Genomic DNA, 25326 nt, shown 5'->3' with positions numbered 1-25326 from the left:
ACAAAAAACACTAATCAGCTACTGAAGCATCTTTATCTTCTATAGGTTGCAGGGGTTACGACCCCTGGGGAGGTGGGTGGGTATTCATGCGTGGCTGTCTTCACTTACACGTTGTAGCTACGCAAGGTGTCTAAATTTGTTTATATTTAGTTTGCCCCCACCCAAAACACCTCATTTCCCGCGCTTGTCACGTTAGTGTCATTAGGCTTCTTGTGGAAAGTGTGTGTGTTTGTTTTTGTTTCCGCCATATTTGTGACGTCATGGGTCAAAGCAGACGGGCGGGATCGGACGCTTCCGTATTTCCCAAATTGCAATGGAATATTATTGGAGAAGGGGGGAAATGTATGGCAGAAGAAAAATAAATAGTTACAATAGATGGCCCTGTAAGCATCATAATTTAATAGTGGTCGACTACAAATGACAAATGAATCGTACGACAAAGCCTAAGGTGTATGTTTGACATTAAACAAACTGTACTATTCAGCATGCATGGGTGTACAGACATGATACTGTTAGTTACGTAAGTCCATCCACTACTGCAAGATCATATCACATCGGATAGGAAAAATCAGTTTTAATTGTCCTGAAGCCAAAAACCGCATAAAAAGCATCAATTACATTGGTTTTTAATTGTTCTGGAGCCAAACACTGCATAAAAAGCATCAATTACATCAGTTCTTAATTCACCTGAGGCCTAAAACCGCATAAAAAGCGTCAATCCAAATCAGATGGGATTATTAATTTCCGTGTGACTGGCACAAAACATATTCAAATGCTGTCCACCATTTTCTGCAACAAGTTGAAATCAAGAAACAGCAAGTTTCACATCTGATCAAAGTGTTTCTTGGGTCACGTTCAGAATGTGCTGCACAATGTGTGCCTTCAACGCAGCTAAGTTTGCAATCGGAACACTGCACACAACATCTTTCAGATACCCCACAGCCAGAAATCACACGGATTAAGATAAGGTGATCGGGATGGTCAGACTGTAGGGAAATGGCGGCTGGTAATTCTAGCATTTCCGGAATGGTGCTTCAGCAGCTGCTTAACTGCATTTGCAGTGTGTGGAGGTGCACCATCTTGCATAAAATGATCCCATCCACACTGTCGGAGACCTGGAATGATGTGGTTGTGCAAAATATACTCAAAGTGCTTACCAGTGATGGTAGAGGTAAAGAATCAGAAGCACCTGTCTCATATGACCATATGATAAATGATGCCGTAAACCCGCAACACACAGTGACCTTTTCAGGATGAAGTGGTGCTGGTTAATTTGCGTGTAGATTTTCCGTTGCCCTTATTCAACAATTCTGTGTATTGACATACACCGTCAGATGGAAATGGGCCTCCTCTGTCCACAAAATCTTCCACGGCCAATTGTTGTCCACTTCCATGTAAGCAAGAAATTCTAAAGCAAAAGTCTCTCTTGCTGGCAGGTCAACAGGAAGTAACTCGTGCACATGGGTAATTTTGAATGGGAAGAAAACAGGGATGTTTCAAAGCATTTTACACACCAAGCTCATGGGTATGTTCAATGCTCGGGCAATCATTCCCGCACTACACGTTTGCACACCACCACTCGTCTCCTGCTGCATTACCGTGGTCACTGCTTCCACTGATGTTAAATCTGTTCGTTTCCTCCCTCTACCAGGCTGGACACCAAAAGAACCAGTCTTTTTGAATTTCCAATCATTTTCTCCAGACTCGTGGCAGTCATCGGGCCAACACCTTTTTTCAAACCCTTCAGTGTCCGGAGCTTTTGCAGAGCAACATGTGCACAGTCATCATTCTTGTAATACAGCTTTACAAGCAGAGAATGATCCCGCATTGAGACAGTCATGGCAGATGTCTCAAACGCCAAAGAAGGAAAAGCTGTATACCCAGCGTGTTTATACCAGCTTCAATGGGTCATGCACATGAAAGGTCTTTTTATTTATGTATTCTGCCACATACAGCGCCACCTATTGATCAATTTTGACACTATTTTTTTTCTTCTGCCATACATTTTCCCCTTTCTCCGATAATATTCCATTGCAATTTGACATCATAATGACCAGTGGTATTATTGGTAATTTCAAAGAATGATTGCCTATTGAAGTCGGAGGGGTCCAAATCATACATATCAAACATGCGATAGTAAATCAATTATGGAAGTCTCGTGGTGGGGGTTAAGAGTATGTTTGAATTTGTCACTACAGCAACGACAAAAGAGGAGGAGGAGATTAGTGTTTAACGTCCCGTCAACAACGAGGTCATTAGAGACAGAGCGCAAGCTCGGGTGAGGGAAGGATGGGGAAGGAAATCGGCCGTGCCCTTTCAAAGGAACCATCCCGGCATTTGCCTGAAGCGATTTAGGGAAATCACGGAAAACCTAAATCAGGATCATCCTCCCGAATGCGAGTCCAGTGTGCTAACCACTGCGCCACCTCGCTCGGTAACGACAAAAGAAAAGCGTTAGAGAAGCACTTGTAAATTCAAAGGAGACGACTTATCTTATTCGTCATCAGTGTTATCGTCTTGTGACAGTCCGTGTGATGTATAAGCTACAGGGGCAATTTCTTTTTTCCTGCAGCCAGGGTAAACTCTGCCAATATCACGCATGAATATCGGTAGAGTGTTGCATGCATCGACTTTCCCCTGCAAACGCAAGTTGTGGAAGTATAGGTACTGGAACAAGTACAGTTCGTCTCTTTGTCCTGGATGCCCTTCTCTTTTTATGGTAGACTTGACAGACTTCCACAGCCGCTCAATATTCTGGGTGTGGACACTGGCGTCATCCAAAGAGACGAACTCCACAGAATGGTTCATGAATTCGTGATTGAACCCTTCAGCTTTTAGAGTCTTGTACAACTGAAACCCATCTGTGATGACTTTTGTTCAAGGCAGTATGAAGTGTTTTATGAGACTCACTAAAGTCACCTTGTCTCGGGACAATACCCTCACAACTTGCGCGACTCTCTTTCTATCCCACCAATTCCAAAATATGATCTATTTCACTTTTATAAGGTCGTCCTTTCTGGTTCTTTCGTCTAGCAATATGAGATTTGTCTACTTCTACAATTTTATTCTCTCCGACAATTGGCACACTATCATTTGTCACTACCACCTAACAGACTTCTTGGTGAAACCCGAAACAGTCACACACAGAATTTGCAGATAACTCCTTTCTGATGCTGTGGCTTCCAACGTGTAATCTCGAATCCAGCACGACACAAGAATTACACTCGCCCGAATGAATAATTTGGAGGACTCGAACCACGTATTTTTCCTGATGCTGGTTTGCTTCCGCAAAGTCCGCAATGAAATTTCAATGGTATCTCGGTGTTGACACTCCTCTTACAAAGTTTTACAGACTTCGCAGCACCACAGTCAACACAGTCCCTCCTTTCCTCGTCTGGGAGAAGTCCATATTTGCAGCAAAAAGTCAAACATTTGTCTATGCTGGATATGCACGGAATTAGTGTTGTCCATGTCAGACAATCCGCAGAAGAAACGTGAGAATCAGCAGACATTATACTCGCTATCAACAGAAACTGTGTGGGTTTCCCAATCAAATCACAAATAATTATGGCGCGAATGTAACGTACACGAACTAAAGGAACAACGAAAAACTGATAGAAATGACGATCACAAATAATCCATCACAACACCCGCCATGAGACTTCGATAATCGATTTACTATCGCACGCTCGATATGTATCGTTTGGACCCCTCCGACTTCAATAGGCAATCATTTTGAAACTTTAATTATAATCACCCTGTACACTGATGAATTTTTTGAGGTGAGCAAAAGGCACAAAAACTACTTCAACTGTTTACCAAGTTTGACACAAAATTATATAATACAAAGCGATATACACAGTCCTAAAACTAATTATCTGGTGCATCCTACTCCTGCCCCTCAAATCTTATAGTGACCAATTTCATAAAACTTCCACTGAATTCTTCACAAAATTACATGGAATTCATAACAAGATGTGTTACCATTAACGTGGCAGAGCAGCATCATCTACTGTGTTGCCATCCAGGATTAAAAATTGACAAATAATTAAGTAAAGTGTCTACTGAAACTTCTTGCAGATTAAAACTGTCCTCATCCAGATATGTATACAGAAGAGCTTCTGTGAAGTTTGGAAAGTATAAGAGGAACTAGCAGAAGCAAAGTTTTGATGATGGGTCTCAGATTCTTAGTTGAGTTCAGTCAATAAGGACATTCCCCAATAATGGTAAGGATCTCAATTAGAGTCCTATTCCAGCACAAATTTTAATCCGCCAGGAAGTTTCAAAACATTTCACACTCCACTGCAAATGAAAGATTAACTCTGGGAAGTGTATATCAGTATTCTCGCTACAAAGTTTGCTTTATCAGGCTCCGATCAATTGTAGAATTATTGGTTTAGGAATCAGCAAGTACTGGTAAATCACTCAATATAATTTAATTATGTCTTGAAGTCAGTTCTACCTTATGTCCTAGAATTTTAACTTAAAAAAAGATTGGTTTTGTTCAATAAAACAAAGAGTGTTAAGTGACTGTCATTGAATCTGAACCACCCAATGACAAAAGAAAAAGCCAGTTAACTAATTAAAACTGCAAAACTTATGTAATTTTTTGCCGATGAAATAGTTGTGGAATTAACAATTGTGCTAATCACAATAATAATGGTCAAAAGTGACTATAGTGGTGTGGTCTCTATCTGAAGATCAGGGTCTTTTCAAGCACTACAACCATTGAAACTTATGTAATGTATCTAATGATTTACTCAGCTAGACAAAATAACTGTTTCCCACTTGTCTGTCTGATAAGAGTAACGAGAAACTCACCTAAGGGCCAGCTGGCCAGGGATTAACCCTTTTAGTGCCAAATACGATGTCATCATGATCCCGATTTTGGGCGAAAAATGCCAGTAACGATCTGATCGTGATGGCCTTCTAGTTCATTTTTTCCGCGCTTGAAGGCAAAGTTGTTAGTATTTCCTAGCGAAGGAAGGTCGAAGGCACTGCATATCGATCTTCTGATCGATTGTCAGTGCGATATGTCGATTAAAATAAACTTCTCTGGTGTTGTTTATTTGATCGACTATTTCGCGGCAGCGTGGCATCGTCATGTAAGAAGTTGCGGTTGGATGCGAGTGATTTAGGCAATAATATCGCAAGCAGTGAAAGTGAAGATGAATTTGCAGAAAGTGTATCGGATTATGAGATGTCCGGTGGAGAAGAGGACTCGTTGTTTTCTCCTTCAAGTGACGATTGTGCGTCAGCAAATGACGACGACCAAACACAACTGAATTGCAGTGCAAATACTTTCGTTGAAATAATGGATGAGGCATCAGACAATCCGCCCCCTCCAAGCTTTAGGATCTAGTGAAGCAGGGGATACAACCCGTCGGCTTTGACCAATGACGTCATATATTACTCATAGATAGTAATGTCTTCACTTCGAGCCATAGATAACGAAACAACTCTGTGTTTCCGATAAGCGGTATCATTATACTTTTAAAAAATTGTATGTGATTCTAAAACAGACCGCTTCATATTGCTGAAAACATTCCTCGTGTGCTTTTATTAAATTAATTGGTTGTTTATAATTCATTCGGTACTTAGTTTCATTCTTGGTGATATTGATGTAATTTGGACTATTAGTTTCTTATTTTAGAACAATTTTTAGTATCTCATTTTCGTTTGTAGGTATGGATTTATCAATTGCAATGAACCTTGATGGTTTACGAGAGGCTATGGGCGAAGACATGTTGGCCACGATTTGTTTTTTGCAAATGCGTCGTCTCATTGCCGAATATGTTCGACGTCGCGAGTGCGGCGAACATATGCGCCTCACAAGTGTATCTCGTCGCCGTACTAACGACTAATTCGTATGGCGCTGCAGCAGAGATAGGTTGTGGCGATCCATTAGAAGAGGGATGTGGTTCGAAAAATCTAAGGTCGCCTTGTAGGGCATTATGAAAATCACTTACTGTTGGTGTTTGAGATACCCTGTGTGGCTGTGTGTGGATGAATGTCGTGTGAGTAAGCGTACAGTTGTGGATTGGTATTCTTTTTGTAGGGAAGTGTGTGGGGAGTACATGAAGTACAGGGGACCGGGTGTTATGGTGGAAATTGACGAATCACATTTTGGCAAAAGGAAGTACAACAGGGGGAGACCTTCGGTGGGATTATGAGTTTGAGGGGCAGTAGTTTCAGGTCAACAGTGTGACGATGTAGTGTTCAAAGTAGTGCCCACTCGAAGGAAGCAAGTTTTGGTCAGCTTAATTGAAGATCACGTTGCAGAGGGTTCCATTGTAATTTCAGATGGGTTTCCTTCATATAGGGATTTAGAGTAAAGGGGTTATCAACATCTCGTAGTAAATCACAATATTGAGTTTAGATCATTATCCACAGGGGCTTGCACAAATAGTATAGAGGGTTGTTGGCTAGCTGTGAAATCTCTTGTAGGGAAAGAGAAACGCCAGATTTCCGCACTTAAAAGTCACCTAGACGAGTATTCGTGGAGACATACTATTCCCCGAACATATTGCCTGTTTAAATGTTTTATTAAACACGTTGGGCAAATTTACTGTCCGAAATATGTTAGCGAAGTTCACATTAGGATGGGGGTTGGTGTGTGTGTGTGTGTGTGTGTGTGTGTGTGTGTGTGTGTGTGTGTGTGTGTGTGTGTGTGTGGTTTTTGTTGATGCCTTTGTAGGCGAGCTTCGGTTATTTTAGGAAGTACTCGTCGTTTTCATTTTCTTCTTTTACTGTATTTGACCATTTTGACGTATTTCGTTGTTGTATTACACCAATACGTCTATTTTTATGTACTCCGTAGTGAAGTACAGGATACAAATTGTATATGTGTCATCGTATTGCCTCTTCGCGTAGTTCAACTGAGGTATAGGTTGCAAATGTAAAATTTGTATCCCATGCTTCATTTAGGGTTTAGTGAAGCAGGGGATACTTACTTCCGCTGAACAACAGGACACTAATGCTAGTGAAAACGAAGAAATCGACATACGCCAAACTTGTAACCAGTACTGCACTTAAGCAATACAGCTCGAATGAGGTTCGAGATACAACTCAAATATGCGACGTGATGTAGTCTATGCTACCAATATTTTGCATCCATTTTCTCCCCTACATTTTCCAGAGAAATAATACGATACAAACACGCGATATCCTTGACGAGAAAATACTACTGGCCTGTATATATGTCAACTATATTTTTCGTCTCTCGTATTCCTTTGTTTCTGAACAGTCTTGTCAGCTCTTTCATCTGTGTACTAAATGCTCTCTGGCCAATTTTAACGTCATTGGTCACGGGTTCTATCCCCTGCTTCACTAGACACAAGCTTTGTTTATGTAGAACTACCAGGCCCTAAACATATACCAGCAAACGTCACACCAATTGATTTTTTCAGTTTGTTCTTTTCGCAGCAGCTTCTTACGATCATGGTGACTACCAGATACGCTCGCCAGGATTCAGTCAATGCATTTACCACCAAACTCGAGAATCAAACAGTGGCAACCAACAACTGTAGCAGAAATGAGGGCTTTTATACTAGTGATTTTGAATATGGGACTGATAAAAAAGGCGGTGTTTAGTTATTGGTCAACTGATGCAAACCTGCTCACACTGTGGTTTTCGCAAATGTTTTCACGCAACGGGTTTCAGTTGTTCTTACATTTTGTAGACAATTCGAAACTTCGTCCTCCTGTTCACCCATTATATGATCCAACAGCCAAATTTCAAGTGTTGGTGGATATTGCCAACAGTGTTTTCCGTCGCCACTACAGACTAGGAACTGAGCGTTGATAAAAGTCTTGTTGGGACAAAGGCGCACTCACAGCTAATCCAGTACCTCCCCAATAAACATCATCACAGGTAGGGAGTCAAATTTTGGATGCTATGTGATTCAGTAGTAAATTACTGCCTAGCGTTTTATGTATACCGTGGTGCAAAAAGTGATGATCACAAAAATGAAATAAAAGATAATGGCCTGGGATATGTAGTAGTAATGAAAGTACTAGCGCTACATAAAAAAGGTTTACCATGTGTTCTGTGATAACTTTTTTACATCTATTCTTCTGGCAGAAAAGCTGTGTTCAGTTGGCACTTATGTAACAGGAACAGTTAGAAGAAACAGAAAATTCCTGCAATGTGGTCTTCTGTCGAATTATGCTGTGGGTCAGCTAAAGTTTTTCAGGATATCGCTTATACTTCTCTGTGGCTTCAGACAGAGGAAATCACAGAGAAACCCAGTCCTCCTTGTGAGTACATCATCCTCTGCTACATCAGAAAAAACAATTCACAATAGACAGTTGGTCAAGAAACCAGATCTAATTTTTGAATATAATAAGTATATGTATGGCATTGTCTCATTTGATATGGTGGCATACTGCTATTTAGAGGAGAAGAGAATGTCAAGATGTGGAAGAAGGTAGCATTCAGCATAATAACTAGGATGTTCCTGAATGCATATGAATTTGTGTAAGGAAAGCCTACACTCCAATGACAAACCATTGACATGGCTGAAGTTGAACAGCATAGTCATTTGCAAACTTTCTCAACAGTGGTTTCAGGCAAGGGCTGCAACCACAAGTGCAATTGATATAAATGTACCTACTCCAACAGTATATGGTGTAGAGACTCTTCCAGGGAGAAAGGAATGCTACTGCAGTGTTTGTTGCAAGAAAGGACAGCATTCTTCATGTGTTGGTCAGCAGGTGTGCAAGTAGTTGCCATAACTGCAACATTTGTCAGTGATTTATGACTGAGAAGACATTCAGAGCAAAACAATTTTTTTGTAATTTTATGTTCTTTTTGATTTTTTTCCTTAGTGTAATAAAAAATTTTGTATTCCTTTATGATGTTTTTGTTAAGGAAACTACAGAGATTCCATATATACCTGAATTTTTTGAGTATATCATAATTTGATGGGTCTCAGAGTAAACTGAAATAATGTTTTAATTTTTTTCAGTAAACCCCATCATGAAATTTTTTTTTTCTCTGAAAATGTTCTTTAACAATGTGTATTGCACATATTACTGTAGCCAGTAGCATTCTCTAAAAATTAAAAAATAAATACATTCCTTTATGCAACAGTTTAGATTTTATTGCAAGTATGGGAGAGGTCTGCATTTTACTGTAAAATTGCATGACACTTTTAACATGATCTTTTGAGAAAATGTCTGGCACTGAAAGGATTAAAAACTAAAAAAAAAAAAAAAAAAAAAAAAAATATTTATTTCACTGTGTAAGTTTTCCTTCCTTTTTTAACAGAATGCTAATGTGAGTTACTAGTATGCCATATTTACCCAATTACCAAAATAAAATTGCTTATTTATTTCCATTTTGGTTGCATAATATGCTGCAGTTTTTAAAGTGAAATGTCCAATTATTATTCTTATAGGTGAAGCTGGACACACTGCCAAACTACAGCTTTGGCATCAAGCATTCTCCTTACCTTGGGTACCTGAAGGGGCAGATGGTGTAGAAAATCCAACCATGTCTGATTTCAAAATAAGAGGCGTTTCATCTATTTATATGTATGACACTTCAAGGAAGCTACTGTACTGCAAATATTTTAGCCGTTGTTTTTGGAGAACTATTAATTTAACTTGTGGAATGATATTTTCAGCAATACGACAAATTTCATTCTATAATGTGCCTCAGAGTGAGCTTATGTTTAGCAAGATAGCTTATAACAGCAAACCGTATACATTAAATATCAACTGCAGTTTGCTTAGTTTAGCTAACCTGCTATAAGCAGTATCATTCAATATTAAAGAAATATATTCATCTTTCCAATTTGTTATTTTATATACTTTGTCATACATAGTTAGAAGGGTGAAATCCATTCCTAAATGTCTTTTACTGCAGTAGAACTCCACTACAGAACAGTAGTAAGGCATGGCACTAATGAGGTTATTTGCAGGGAAGTCCTTTGGTTTCTTGCTAAAAAACAAACAAGCACTTTTGACATTCAATAGATACTGACAAAGCTTGCACACAAGAGCTGCTGTGAATGACTCTATTGCTAAAATATTTGTAAGTAGGCGAAGCACATCATTTGGAAAAAAAATGTATGGACTTCATAAATAAGCCTTTGAAAGTATATTTTTATAGATGAACTTTTTGTCTACTAACTATTAATGAAGGAAAATATTTGTAAAATGTGTGTACTTGGGTAAAATTCAGGACATATTAATAACTGTTCTGTTGCCACTGTTATTTACACTGTGTTAAATTTAATGTTATATACACTGTTATCTTGTAATATTGAACTGTCATTTACATTTCTCATTTTACATAGAAATCATCCATCCATTCTGATTTATCTACTGTATTTGTTAATGTAACAAGATGAGGCTTCAGTAACACACATCCTAACAAGTCAGGAGATCAATTTTAATACTTGCTGTGAATTATGTTCTGTTTTATAACACTGCAGGTGAAGGACTTCTTGTCAATGAAGAGTTCCTTTTGTTCAGAATATTCTGATGGCTTGTTACTTATATAATATACTGTTAAGTTTTGCATATTGTTATTGATGTTTGTGACTATAGGAAAGATTATGCCAAAATGTGATGCTCATTTCTGTTAATAACAATAAAGTCATTGCTAAATTTCAATTAAACTTTATTTTTATACCTTTACCACAATTACATAAAATAATACACTGTACACTTTTAATTAATACTGATTGTTGTAAGACAATCTTGAAATATATTTTTCCACTTTTCTGAATATTGAGAAATAAAGTGTGAAGATTGGTTTGAATATCACAATTCTGTACTAGACATGGTCTTGTAATTGTGTGCTCATGTCTTCCTCAGATCTATTAACTCACTTACTCAGCCTTTTATAGGGAGGCTTACTGTTTAATATGGAATCCAAACATTGCAAAATAGAATTTTTCTCGTACACATTCCACTGCACGAACAGAAGGCAGCAATAAATAATGGAAAACATCCTAGTAACAAGTGGAGATCAAATGTTGAATCTTTGGATTTGTTGTCTGATTCTCACTAAAACAAGTGACATAGACCTACATGAGAACAAGAAAATATAGTTCTCCACTTCAAATTTGTTTTGTGCACTTAGCAGATGGCAAGAAAATGAATGATTAAACAAAAGTAAGGATGTTTGTACTCCTAAAATATCTCGGAAAATACATGACAATGCTACTTCCAAACATTAATAAAACACATCATCAAAACTACATATTCACATAATTGATATCAAGCGCTGGTAGAATGTAGAACATAAACGTTTCAAAAATTGAAATAAAAGCTCTATTTCCAATCATAACACCACATTGCAACAAAGAATGGAACTCATACCAGGGTATCTGGCTTTCTTACCACTGTCTCAATACTCAACATTACCAATGCCTGTAAACAATAGACATTTCTTTATTAACTATGCAGGAATACTTCTTCTAGGAAAAATTTCATGTTAAAATAATTATATATAACAGAGTAAGATTGGATTCTGAATGAAAAACCTGCATCCAGGATTAATTTCTGGACTATAACTCAGGTATGCTTTGTAGCACAAGTACAGCAGAGCTTCAGTGAAAGAGGCAAGAGCAATAATCAATAGCAGCAGTTCCTGTTTGCAAACAGCATTTAGTTAATGTTTTTGTCATGTGCTTCTTTGAAGAAGTGACTGACATCTGTATGTTTATCCATGTTCAGTAGTGTTAAAAATTTTCTAAGTGCTTGTGTAATTTTCTTGTACATTAGTGTTTCTATGACCTGACTGTCTAGCAAACTGTAGCTGTTTGTATGTCTTGTTTTCAGAATTGTTATTTATTTTGCCCTAAGAGGTTGCATATTTAGTGATCTTTAGTGGAGAATGAGCTCTCTGTCAAGCAGATTTTAGTGCTTTTTCCTGGTCCACATTGCATGCACATCATAACTTTAGTAGTACCACGGTTGTGTACTTTTACCTCCTTCTGTGGTCTGTCTGCCCTTTCTCAATTAGTCCCGACTGTTTCGGTTAATATACTTTTTGCATGATTTTATAATTTTTTTTTATACAGTATGAAATGGATAGGAACTGTATCTGTTGTGTGTGGTTACAAAAAGAACTGGTCAAAATCTGGAAACAGCTAGAAGCTTCGTTGGCCATGGTTGACAGACTCCAGGCTGCTGCTCTCAGCTGCAATGATGTTGGGGCACAGCTGCTTTGATGCTGCTGGAACCTGTTGCAAACCCCGCTGTCACTGTCTCTCCCCATAAGCTCATTATCTGACCAGTTCATCCTCACGCTAGAGCAAGTGGTGGACAGCAGTGGATTGGTGTATCTCTGGCCGAAGGGTAAAAGTGGAAACTGGCCACACAACTGCCCCCTTTGCTTTAGCAACACGTTCAAAGTGCTGCCCCATGCTGATATTTCATCTGAGACAGAACGGGATGCTTCATCTCTTGGACCAATGGCCAATTTTTCTGTCAAAGGGTTATTGGGAGCTCCAACACAGGCAGAAAATGGAACTCCTCAGATGAAAAGCATGTAGGTCAGTAAAGAACGGCAGTTTGCACTCAGTCCACTTGCTAAGAGGTCTCGTTTGAGATGTGGAATGGATATGCAGGTAGCTACTGAAAAGATTGCATGCAAAAAGCTACAAACTGTGGCAACTGCTTTTCTGAGGCCATCCTCACCACCTTTAGGCAGTGGCTGGGTTGGTGAAAATAGTTGGCATCACACATGGAGTCAAGTGCAGCTCACATACCCACTGTTGATAGGAGCCGAGTGGAGGGTCTAAGCCAGAGGCTTAGATGATTCTGCAATGACCTCTGATGCAAAATTCATGATTTCCACTATTGGGCAGAAAATTGTATGGCCTCCAATGGCAGCTTGTGGTCTTACAGTTATTTCTGCTGACTCTTGATCACAAGGTCCTGGGTTCAATTTCTGGCCAGCTCAGGGTTTTTATTTTTGTGTGTGTGTGTGTCTCATCATTTCATCGCTGACATGGAAGTCACCAAAATAAGAAGACTTGCACCAGGCATCCAAACTCCCCAGGAAGGGACTCTTGGCTACAAGTGACATACACACATTTCATTTTTGTATGGCCTCCCTCAATAGGTGGTTGTGTACTACACAAGGGAAGCAGTTACCTGAAAAGTAGAGTACATGTGACATGCCCATTGGTATTTTAAGGTTTGAGGAATCTCTCCTTGTGATCAGTGATGAAATTCCTTTTCAAATCCAAAGATAGATCAGCTACATTACTCTTAGAATACATTTGCCTTCACAGAGAGAGTAGAGAAAATATTAATGTGTTATTAGTAAATTGTGTGAACACCCTTCATGGTAATGTACCAAAATTAATGTTGCCTATTAAAGGTAATAATGAACAGATAGGATCAGTAACACAAAGTTGGTTGACACCAAGAATTTGATAATATCTAGTGAGTCTATTCCTGATCCCAAATGTAAAATAATGTGGTGAGGTTAAGTATCAAAGTTGGATCAAATATGGTAAATGAATGCTTTATAGACCTGCATAAGGAGCTGTAGTGGCAGAGTGCTTCAGAATGCACAGAAAGAATCGCACAAGTAAGTTTCATGATCATACTTTCATAATACGTGAGTAGAGAATGGCAGAATCATGCTTGTCGAAACTGGTGCAAGACGTATGGACCTGTACTGTAGGATACTGTATTTTTTGGTAAGTGGATCCAGGGGGTGGACAAAAATGTGGAAACACCAAAAACACAACACATTATCATGGCTAATATGATGCAGGAAACCTACAGGCATTCAAAACAGCTTCCAGTCATCTCAAAATGGATAAATACAGTTCCTGTATGGTTTTCTATGGACTCTTACACTATTCTTCCTGCAAAATAGTAACAACTTCAGGTAACAATGATGGTGGATAGCGATCACACATCCTTTTCTTCAAAGTACACCACAAAGGTCAATAACACTGAGTCTGGTGACTGCCGTGGCCAGAAGATACGCAAAAAATCATTCTCATGCTCACAAAACCGTTCCTGGACAAGCTGAGCTGTGTTAAAAGGGGCCCTGCTCTCTTAAAACACAGCATCACCACTGTGGGATGGACCTGGTCAGCTAAAATGGTCACATAATCCTTGGTAGTAATGTGACCTTGTGGAATAATCATGAGGCCTGTGGAATACCACAATATGGCTGCCCAAGAAACTCGGCCAACATTAGAAACTGTGTGAAATGACTTTTGCAGCTGTCGCCCTCTTACTTTTCATTACAATCACTCAACAAACACGTGGATGGTGCTTTTCTGTATGAGGTATAAATCTTCAAAACAGTGCCTCTTGAAACACCGTACAATTTGACTCCCGTGGTTACAGAAGCACCCACCATGCAACCGTCAACAATTAACCCACTTAACTCACAGTTATATGGAACACTGTTCTGATGACGGCTAATGACTGCAATGTACTGATGACACTGTACAGGTCGAATACAACAGCTAAACCTGCAGGATTGACTGGATCTCTATTTATGTTTAAACAAGCATTTCTTGCAGTGTTTCCTTATTTTTGCACAACCACTTACGAAAAGTGACTCTTGAACGCATTCTCTTAGACATCCCAGCAACAAACAGACCTGAACTTTCCAAACTGATTAACAAAGAGCAGGGCATCAGTGACCATGACTATGGATGTTACAAGGAATAATAAGAAAGGCAGGGAAATATTTTTGCTTAGAAAGAATGATAGGATACAAATTACAGAGTATGTGAGGAATGAACATCAAATATTTAGCTCTGAGGATGAAGTGAGGAATATAAATAGGTAAAATTCAAAAGCATTTCTCAATATGCTGTAGATCAATATGTTCTGCACGAGGTTTTAAAGAACAGCAAAAGGGACAAAAATTAGAGTTTAACATCCTATCAACAATGTCACTGGAGACAGATTAAGGAAGGAAATTGGCTGTGGTGTTTCAGAGGAACCATCCCAGCACCTGTATGGCCAGATGGATATTGGAACTGCCATCCTCCTGAATGCAAATCAAGTATACTAACCACTATGCTGCCTCTTTCTGAGTGGATGGGAAAGACCCACTGTGACTCAATAACCACATTAGAAAGTGGCTACAAAAGCAAAGAGAGCTTCATCATAGAAGCATAGTTAATAAACAAAAGCTGAACGAAGTGGAAATGAGCATAAGGAAATCAGTATGAGAAGCATTCAAAGAAATTGAAAGCAAAATTTCGTCAACCATCTGACTAAGAAATTTAGTCCTATGTAGTCAGTAAACGGACTTCAGTCACTCAGTGACCATACTGTTTCCAAACTGAAAGATGACAAAGAGAGGCCTTAAATACTGAATTTGGTCTTCTGAAACTGTTTCAACATAGAAAATTGTAATAGGGTACTTACTATCAAAACTTGTGTGACTGGCGAGATGATAGATAATAATACAAGTAATTATGGATTAGAAAATCAACTAAAACTGTTCAATAGAGGAAAGACACTTGGACTAACTGAGATACTTGTGATATTGTACAGATATCACATGAAAGAACTTGCTCCCCCTCTAGCAGTAGTTTCTCATGGATCACTGGAGGGTACCTAGAAAGTGGAAAAAAGCACAGGTTACTCCCATTTTCAAGAAGGGTCATAGGACAGATGCACAGGATTATACAACTATAGAGAGAGTGTGGCAGATATGATACGCTAGTTGGGATGGAAGTCATTAAAGCAAAGACGTTTTTCGTCGTGGCAAGATCTATTTACGAAATTTCAGTCACCAACTTTCTCTTCCGAATGTGAAAATATTTTGCTGAGCCAAACCTACATAGGTAGGAATGATCATCAAAATAAAATAAGATAAATCAGAGCTCGAACAGAAAGGTTTAGGTGTTCGTTTTTCCCGCGCGCTGTTCGGGAGTGGAATGGTAGAGAGATAGTATGATTGTGTTTCGATGAACCCTCTGCCAAGCACTTAAATGTGAATTGCAGAGTAGTCATGTAGATGTGTTAACATCAATCTGTTGTAGACTTATTGAACATGTTTTATTCTCATGTATTATGAGGATGCAGAGGACAAAAATCTCTTCTATAAAAACCAACATGGATTCCGCAAATAGAGATCTTACGATACTCAGCTCCCTCAGTTCATCCACTATGTATGCAGTGTGGTTCATCACACCAGGTGCATTATTTGCTGAAGTCAGTAAACTCATAAAGTCAGCAAGATAATTTCCATGGATTTTATTGTCTTTTCTGGTGGCTTGAATGATATTTGCAAAAACAAAACACATACTGCCTGTCGAGAATTAAAGAAATGTCTTGATCTCCTAACTCACACCAATGTACTACCATTTAATACTCTACATAGATACGTTTCACCACAGTGGCCCTGCATAAACTAGGAAATTAGTGAAGTGAACAAGCTATAAGTCTTTTGAAGGCATAATATATAAGCAGATGTATGAGTACCTAGAACTAAATGGTATGTTAAGTGCATCACAGTTTGGTTACAGAAAAGGAAGGTCAGCTATACATGCCATAGAGCTCTTAGCCAGAAACATTCTAAGAGCATTTGAGGACCATGCGCACGCACAGGTAACCTTATGTGATCTGAGCAAAGCTTTTGACTGTGTTGACCACTCACTTCTGCTCTCTAAACTTGAGTACTATGGAATATGTGATAAAAGTTTAAAACTCATCAAATCATACCTCAATAAAAGGAACCAGGTGGTTAGTTCAGGAAGTCATCTGTCAAACATACTCGAGGTTCAACATGGAGTGCCGCAGGGATCTAAATTGGGACCCCTTCTTTTCCTTGTACACATAAATGACTTACCAGGAAATATAGATGTAAAGACATATATGTATGCAGATGACACAACTTTTCTATGTGTAGACCATGTACTTGATAACCTTGTAAGTGATATGAAATTGGCAAAAGAAAATGCAACATCATGGTTTAATGCCAATGGTCTGCTATTAAATGAGGGAAAGACCCAGAATATGTGGTTCAGTCTATCAAAGACTACAAAAATAGAAAAACAAAAGGCAAAGTTTTTAGGTATTGTACTTGACAACAGTCTAACATGGAGCTCTCATGTTGATCACATAGTGGTTAGGTTGTCAAGAGTTATATATTTGTTGAAGAGACTGATGTGTTGTGTGACATTTGAGTACGTAAGGACAGCATACTTTGCCTTTTTTCAATCTGTTTTAAGGTATGGGTTAATACTCTGGGGAAACAGCAGAAAAATAAATGAAATTATGGTGATCCAGAAGAAAGCAATCAGAGTAATGGCTAAGGTAGATAATAGAACACATTGTAAACCATTGTTCACTAAATATAGAATTTTAACAGTAATTAATTTATATATTCTTGACAGTGTTAACTACATACTTGCTGAACTACCTAATTTAAGTGTAACAAATGAAAGACATGGCTACTATACAAGAACGTGTACTTCTCTGCTGTTGCCACAAAATAGATTAGCTAAAACTAACAATAGTCATAAGTATATGGCAATTAAAATATATAACAAATTGTCTAAAAATGGGTCAATCAAGCCTGACAAATTATTTAAAGACAATGTTCATAACTTCTTGTTAACTAATCCATTCTATTCATTAGAAGAATTTTTAGAAATGCCCAATATCAACTTAAATATGTAAAATTTTTTTTGTATAATTAATAGGTTAAGTGAACTGACGAAGTCTATTGCATGTAACAATGCTGAATGACTAATAAAGAATCTGAATCTGAATCTGTATATGTGAAAACATGCAAACACTCTAAAATATACCTACTACAGATATAAATGTAAGCCATAGATTCCAAAGAACACATTGATTACTTCTAAATGGGCTAGAGAAGAAATTGTTTGCTAATTTAATGCTCAATGAATTAGGAAAAAAAGGAAGAACAAAATGGTCATTGTCAACACAGTCCATCAGCAGATGCTTATACATTTCCATTTTTGGAGTAAACAACTGCTGGACTAGATCAGAAAAACCCCAAAACATAATCTGTAAAGACACACAAGCAAATACTACAAAACAAAATGAGGTAAATGTACCTCAGTGTACCAAAAAATACAATTCTACTTCACATTAATGTACAATCACTTAGGGGTAAACTTAATGAATTGCAGTGCTGGCTTGAACGAATTGCAGTGCTGGCTTGAACAAACTAACTGTAGCATGCTCTGTATTAATGAGCAATGGCCAAATAGTTAATGTATAGAATTATGAGTCCCATTTGATACTGATCCCAAGTTATTGCAGAACAAATATTGCACATGGTGGGTTATCAATCTGTCAGAGACAGTCTACATATAGAGCATTCAGTTATAGATGTTAGTGGTCCGTAACTAGAAGGTGCATTTGAAGCAGCAGCAGTGGTACAACATTTTAAAAAATGTAATAGTGTCACTCTATCCTACACCAGGAACTGGTGATAAACTCAGTGAGCTATTACTATCAGTTTCAAGATATAGACATCACAAACTTTTCATACCTCAGCTAGTGAGACATAAGAGGAAAAAGAAAGAACATATCTCACTTAATCTCTACTGCATCAATGAATAATCCACAATGCTAGTAGTATGCTTAGGCAACATAATAAGCAGTCAGCATGAAGATTATGTGCGAGTCTTTTTGTTGCACCTATCTGTGACTCAACATCTCTGCTATATGGTGAGCAACAACTGTTACAGTCCATCCTGGATTTTCCATTGTTAGATTATGTAGAATGGTAGATTGTAGTGTGGTTAGAATGGTAGATTGTAGTGTAGTTAAATTGGGAATGTATGATCACGAAGGACTATGTCTAAAAATAAGACAATTAGCCTCGGAATGTGTCAAACATTTTGAGAAGTACAAAATACTAAATAAAAATAACATTGAAAATGCAATATGGAACTAAAATCAGTGGACTGGTCCTATAAATTGTCCTCTGAAAGAACTCTTAATGAATGTAGTACTGCGTTTCTAGACATTGTACAATGTATACTAAATAGCAGCTGTCAAACAGACTGTAAGAAAAATATTAATGACAATGTAGACCACATAATACTATGATATGGCACACTCCAAGAAAGGAGGAAGAGGAGATCAGTGTTTAACATCCTGTAGACAATGAGGTCATTAGAAATGTAGCTCAAGCTTGGATTAGGGAAGGGTGGAGAAGAAAAGCAGCCATACAATTTCAGAGGAACCATCATAGCATTTGCCTTAAGTGATTTAGGGAAATCATGGAAAACCTAAGCCAGCCGGTGTGGCCGAGTGGTTCTAGGCACTTCAGTCTGGACCCACACGACTGCTACGGTCGCAGGTTCGAATCCTGCATCGGGCATGGATGTGTGTGATGTCCTTAGGTTAATTAGCTTTAAGTAGTTCAAGTTCTAGGGGACTGATGACCTCAGATCTTAAGTCGCATAGTGCTCAGAGCCATTTGAACCATTTGGAAAACCTAAACCAGGAAGGCCAAATGTGGGTTTGAACCATCATCCCTCCTGAATGTGAGTCCAGTGTGCCAACCACTGTACTAACCCATTTGGTGACACTACAAATAAATAAGAATACTGCTTATTATAACTGAAGACAGATGTGTCAGAAATGGTGAAGTTAAGAAAATATTCACAAAACTAAAACAAGTCTACAAAACAAAAATTAATAGCCAAGTTCAAAGCAAATGATAGCTACACTTTGAAATCTAAAAAAGTCATAAAGCAGCAATCAATGTCATTAAAAATGAAATGAACCTATGTGAAAAAGACAATCTCATTCTGATAGACTCTACTGTTTTAAATGAGTACTTTATAAACTGTACAGATCATTCAAGCTGCAACAACAGTTCTGTTGTTGAGACACTTCCACATCAAGCTAAAAATATAACTACATTCTCATGATCTAAAATTACTCCATACAATATTAGCAAAGCAATTAACAAGCTTGAAAATTCTTAAACAGGGAATTATTGTGGAATGAGTACCTTTTTCATAAAGAGCATAGCCAATGAAATTAAAATGCCATTGCTTTATCCAGCCACTAGAATTATGGCAGATGATATTTTCTCTGAAGCTCTTACAATCACAGTTACAGACTCAATATTGAAGAAAGGAGAAAAACACCCGCTACTAACATAGACTAATCTCAGTTGTTTCAATTGTATCAAAAAATAACAGGAAACTGGAAAAAAATAAACAAATATATGTTTTGCCAACGGCTTTGCCATAGTGGTAACACCAGTTTCCATCAGATCTCCGAAGTCAAGCACTGTCAGGCTGGGCTAGCAGTCGAATGGGTGACCATCCGGTCTGCTGAGTGCTGTTGGCAAGTGGGCTGCACTCAGCCCTTGTGAGGCAAGCTGAGAAGCTATTTGACTGAGAAGTAGCAGCTCTGGTCTCAGAAACTGATGGCTGGGAGAGCGGCGTGCTGACCACATGTCCCTCCATATCCACATCCAGTGATGCCTATGGGCTGAGGATGACATGGCAGCCGGTCAGTATCATAGGGCCTTCATGGCCTGTTCGGGAGAAGTTTAGTTTTTTTTATGACTGTTTTGAAAATAACAGGTTATTGAATGCAAAGCAGTTTGGTTCTAGATCAAATCTGTCAACAGTAAAAGCTGTACAAATTTTTTTAGACATTATACATGATGATGTTGTAAACTGACAAGCTACATGTGCTATCCTTACGGACTTCAGTAAAGCCTTTGATGTGATATCACATGAGACTATTAACAAAATTAGCTCAGTATGACATTAGAGATAACTGATTAAGTGTATTTAGAATCTATATAATGACAAGCTACAGAAAGTATATGCAAATAATCAAGCATCACAGCTGTTGAAAACAATACATGGAATACCACAGGGTTTGGTTCTCAGGCCCTTTCTCTTCATAGTTTACACAAATGATTTCTCAAATCATATACCATGAGAATACATGCTGTATGTCAATGACATCACAGTGATAGCAACAGCTGAAAACTTACAGTGTTCAATTTACAGCAGAGAAATACTCTGCTATATCGTGCATAGCAACTATCCTTTCACTATATTGCAACAGAGAAATAAGTGAGATGATTAATTATTGGTGTCCAGCCAACCAGCTGGACTATGAGCAAACCAAAAAAATGAAAAATGTGAACTATATTTCAGTCTCCAAGCAAAGAAGTCTGAGAATGAGGATGTAAAATTACTTGGACTTGTGACTGATAAAAGACTGTCTTATTTGGACACATAAACTACTTAAGCAGCAAAATACCAAGAATATTATTTTTGTTTCATCAATTAAGACAAAATGTCAGTAGGAAGCCTCCTACTATAATCTTATTATGTATTCCTCCAGTTACACCTGCAAGTGGAATAATGTTGTGGGGAAATGCACCACAGTTGAGCCATAATTTTTAAAAGCAGAAGAAAGCCATTAGATATATTCTAGGTCTGTCTCCCAGAAACACTTGCAGAAGTTAGTTCAGATCAGTTAATATTATGACAGTTCCCTACATCTACATCCAAAATTCTCTAATTTATCCCAGAGAAAATTGAAACAAACTTAGACTAAAAAATGTTCATTTTTCACAATACAAGAAATATCCACATCATAGATTTACCTTATTTAAGACTTTCCCATGCACAAATTAGCCATGAACACATCAGCCTGAAGTTCTTTAACAGATTGCCTAAAAACAGCTCACTTGACTCCTTTATGCAAGTTTAAAAACGTTTCAGAAATTTTGCTAATGTAGCGAAAAAGGAGAGAAGTAAAAAGACTGTGAGTGCATTAGTGGAATAGAGAGGTGTAAGTGATGGAGTGGGAACAGGGAAGGGGTAGGTGGGTGTAGGACAATGACTAATGATGGTTGAGGCCAGGAGGTTTACAGGAACTTAGGACACATTGCTTGGTTAGTAATTGTCCTAAACCCACCTATCACGTTACCTGTTCCCACTCCAGCACTACACAGCCCTCTGTTCCACCAATGCACCCACAGTCTTTCTATTTCTCTCCTTTTTCACTGACCCCCCCCCCCCCCCCCTCAATCTCAGTCCGACCTCCTGATAGCACCATTCCACTGACCTCCCTCCATCTCACCCTGTATGCTCCCACAAGCAGCCATTTACCATCCCCCACCCCTATGCTGTTTTCCCTCCTCCTTCTTGCCCCGGCCTCCTCCTTACCCCCAACTCTCAGATTGCTTCTCTCATCATGCACTGCTGTTTGCAGTCTGGCCTCGGCAGCTAGAGACTGTGGTCATGTGTATGTGAGTTGTGTTTGCGTGATGTGTGTGTGTTGTCTAATCCTGGTGAAGGCCTTTTTGACCAAAAGCTTACTTGTTTGACAGTCTATTTGTTGTGCCTATCTGTGACTCGACATCCCCACTATATGGTGAGTAGCAATCTATCTTTTTCATAATATTGTCATTATTCCATCCTGGAATTTTCATGATTTGATCTTGCTTAACAGCTTTCCTTCTGTCCTATAATCCAGTGCTGTTTTCCTTTGTTACTATATTTTCTACTTATTACTATACTCAGTGTCCATACTGCTTTCTCTTCTTCCCTGTGTTTCAGTTGTTGCCTCCCAAACCACACCGCATGATCTACTTATGAGACCACACTGATTGTTGATGAAACATCTCACATTCCACATTACTCCTGCCAATGTCATTAATCCCAGACCTACAAGTTGATCACTTTTCCTGCATCACTCTCACATATTTTCATGTGTTATTTTCCATATCTTCCTGGGCCACATGAACTTGACCTCATCTTACCAACCCCTCCCACCCTCCTTCCCCTCTCTTATTCCAGTTCGCACACACTAACTTCACATAATCTAGTCATACCTGCTGTCCTCCCCCTTCATACTTACCCGCCCACAGACCTGCAACTGATACTACAATCTTTTTACTTTTTTTTTAACTTATTGTGTTTTCACGTTGATTTCAGTTGGTTTTTGTCTTTCACTATCGGCCTACTCCCTCAGGTTTCATCTTGTTTCCCCAAACTTCATCTGTTTCGTCCTTTTCGTGATTTTTCCCACGTATTTGGATGTATTTTTGCAAATTTTTCACACATATTTTTACATTATTTACATATTTTTACAGGTTTTTATCCTGCACCTCCTTCCATCTGCATAAAAACAGGAAAGTTTCCTGATCCCTAGCAAGAACCTAGTCCCACATACTGTCCTATGTTGCTTGGCTCATGGAATCTCCCCCAGATGCCCATACCATCATTTTACCCATCTCTGACTGCAACCACTCATCTCACAATGACCTCCATCTGTTCAGATTCCACTGATCCCTAACTCTCACCAACACAGTCCTGTAAAACCATGTCAGTCAGGCCCAAACATCCTTGCAGTACCTCATCTCCATTGAGAAAATTCTCTTGCTATGCAATCCCAAATTACTGGATCACACACTGAAAGTCTTGCCCTCCAGGAGCCACAGCAGCATGCACAATGCCATCTAAAGAAACTTTCCAACCTGTTCATTTCCTACTCCCACCTTGGAGTACCACTATCCACCACATCTACAAAACCTCCAAACCTCCCCCACACCCCCTCATAGCTGACAAACCCTGCCCACAGACCTACTACATTTACCACACCCTCAGAAACTCCATCCCATCACAACACAGGATCCAGAACATATACAGATACAAAATACAGTCATGAATCTTTTCTCCAAAAACCTTAGCCCCCAAGAAGTATCAGTTCTTTCCAAAGACCTCACCTTTTGCCCCACTTCCAAATTCAATCATGCAGAACTTGTTAAAGACCTTCTCTCCTTCTCCTGGTCCCTATGGTGGAAACACTTTTTCGCCACCAACCCTACCAACCACTCTCAACAAAAGACCACTTTGAACACTGCCTCCATCCAACCACTGCCCGCAAATCACCCCCATTAACATTCCAGAGTTTCTTAACCTCCAATCTTGCCCTCACGATCATTCCCCAAATCTGTCAACATGCAAGCTAACATTACATCTGCTGAAAGAATTGCAGTCCACCACTTAAAAACTGATCTTGACCTTATAATCCTACCTTCTGACAAAGGCTCCACTACTTTTTTTTTTTTTTTTGAACTGCAAGGATTACCTGGCAGAAGGACTCCACCATCTGTCAGATTCATCCATCTACAAGCCCTGCTACAGTGAACACATTCCAGAAATCAAGCAGGATGTCTAATCTCTCCTAAAATTCTTAGGCCCATCCCAGAACCTCTCCCCAACGTCCATCTCTCTCTCTCCTCACCCCTATTACTCCCCGCACTCCTACCTTCTGCATGCTTCCTAGAGTCCATAAATCCAACCACCCAGAATGCCCCATTGTGGCTGGTTACTGTGCCTCCACTAAGAGAATCTCTTCTCCCGTGGACCAACATCTTCAGCCTATTACCCGCAACCTATCCTTCTATATAAAAGATATAAATCATTTCCTCCACTGACTCTCCACAGTTCCTGTTCCTTTACCATATGGTGCCCTGCTTGTCACTATTGAAGCCACCTCCCTTTACACTAACATCCCTACTGACTGTGACCTTTCTGCTACTGAATGCTGCCTTTATCAATGCCCAACAGATTATGAATCTACAACCTCTTTCCTGGTCACCATGACCAATTATATGCTCACCCACAGTTACTTCTCCTTTGAAGGCATCACCTACAAACAAAGCTAGGATATGGCAATGGGCACCCGCATGGCACCATCCTATGCCAACCTATTCATGGCCATCTAGAGGAATCGTTTCTAATCACCCAGAATTCCAGCTCCTCACCTGATTCAGATTCATTTACAACATCTTCGTGATCTGGATCAAGGCTGAGGACATCCTTTCAACATTCCTCCATAACCTCAGCACCTTCTCCCTCATTCACTTCACCTGGAAGTAACAGCCAGCCAGTTACAAAATACAGGTTTATGAAACCTTGACAATGGTTTCAACAGTTTTAAAACTGTCGTCTTCAGAAAGTGTTGTATGTACATTCACATTATCTATATCCAATGTGGTAGTTGCTGACTGTCAAGTACATGTATACCTTCTGAAGAGAACAGTTTTAAAACTGTTGAACCCATGGTCAAGGTTTAATGAACATGTATTTAGCATTTGGTTGGCTGTTATTTCCAATCCATTGACACTCTTGCATGTACAGTTGCTGAACTGCAGCCATGTTCAAATATCTTATAACCTCTAAAAAGTAAAAAATAATATGTATTGGCCCTTTAAGATTAATGTAAGTAATAACATTCTGATCCAAGCATCATCACGTCAGGGGACTGCTAAGTAAATAAAATACACTATGTGATCAAAAGTATCTGGACACTTCACTGAAAATGACTTACAAGTTCATG

General features: G+C 38.9%; 2 protein-coding genes across 4 annotated transcripts in view; one reads left to right on the top strand and one right to left on the bottom strand.

The window, feature by feature from the left end:
* The window catches only part of LOC124709141, a 105056-nt gene extending 100124 nt beyond the window's left edge, over positions 1 to 4932 (bottom strand). The window contains exon 1 of the mRNA XM_047240814.1: positions 4822 to 4932. Coding sequence (XP_047096770.1) covers positions 4822 to 4877 — 56 coding nt within the window. The 5' untranslated portion in view covers positions 4878 to 4932. The remainder of the gene's footprint in view (positions 1 to 4821) is intronic.
* The window catches only part of LOC124709140 (outer dense fiber protein 3), a 108197-nt gene extending 97574 nt beyond the window's left edge, over positions 1 to 10623 (top strand). For all 3 annotated transcript variants that reach the window (XM_047240813.1, XM_047240812.1, XM_047240811.1), the window contains one exon: positions 9402 to 10623. Coding sequence is in view for 1 of the 3 variants with exons in the window: in XM_047240812.1 (XP_047096768.1) it covers positions 9402 to 9485 (84 nt within the window). In the remaining 2 variants the exon portion in view is untranslated. The remainder of the gene's footprint in view (positions 1 to 9401) is intronic.
* Positions 10624 to 25326: the final 14703 nt, after the last annotated feature.

Source organism: Schistocerca piceifrons, chromosome 7 (genome assembly GCF_021461385.2).
Source record: "Schistocerca piceifrons isolate TAMUIC-IGC-003096 chromosome 7, iqSchPice1.1, whole genome shotgun sequence".
NCBI classification, from domain to species: domain Eukaryota; kingdom Metazoa; phylum Arthropoda; class Insecta; order Orthoptera; family Acrididae; genus Schistocerca; species Schistocerca piceifrons.
This window is presented reverse-complemented; position numbering and strand designations above follow the sequence as displayed.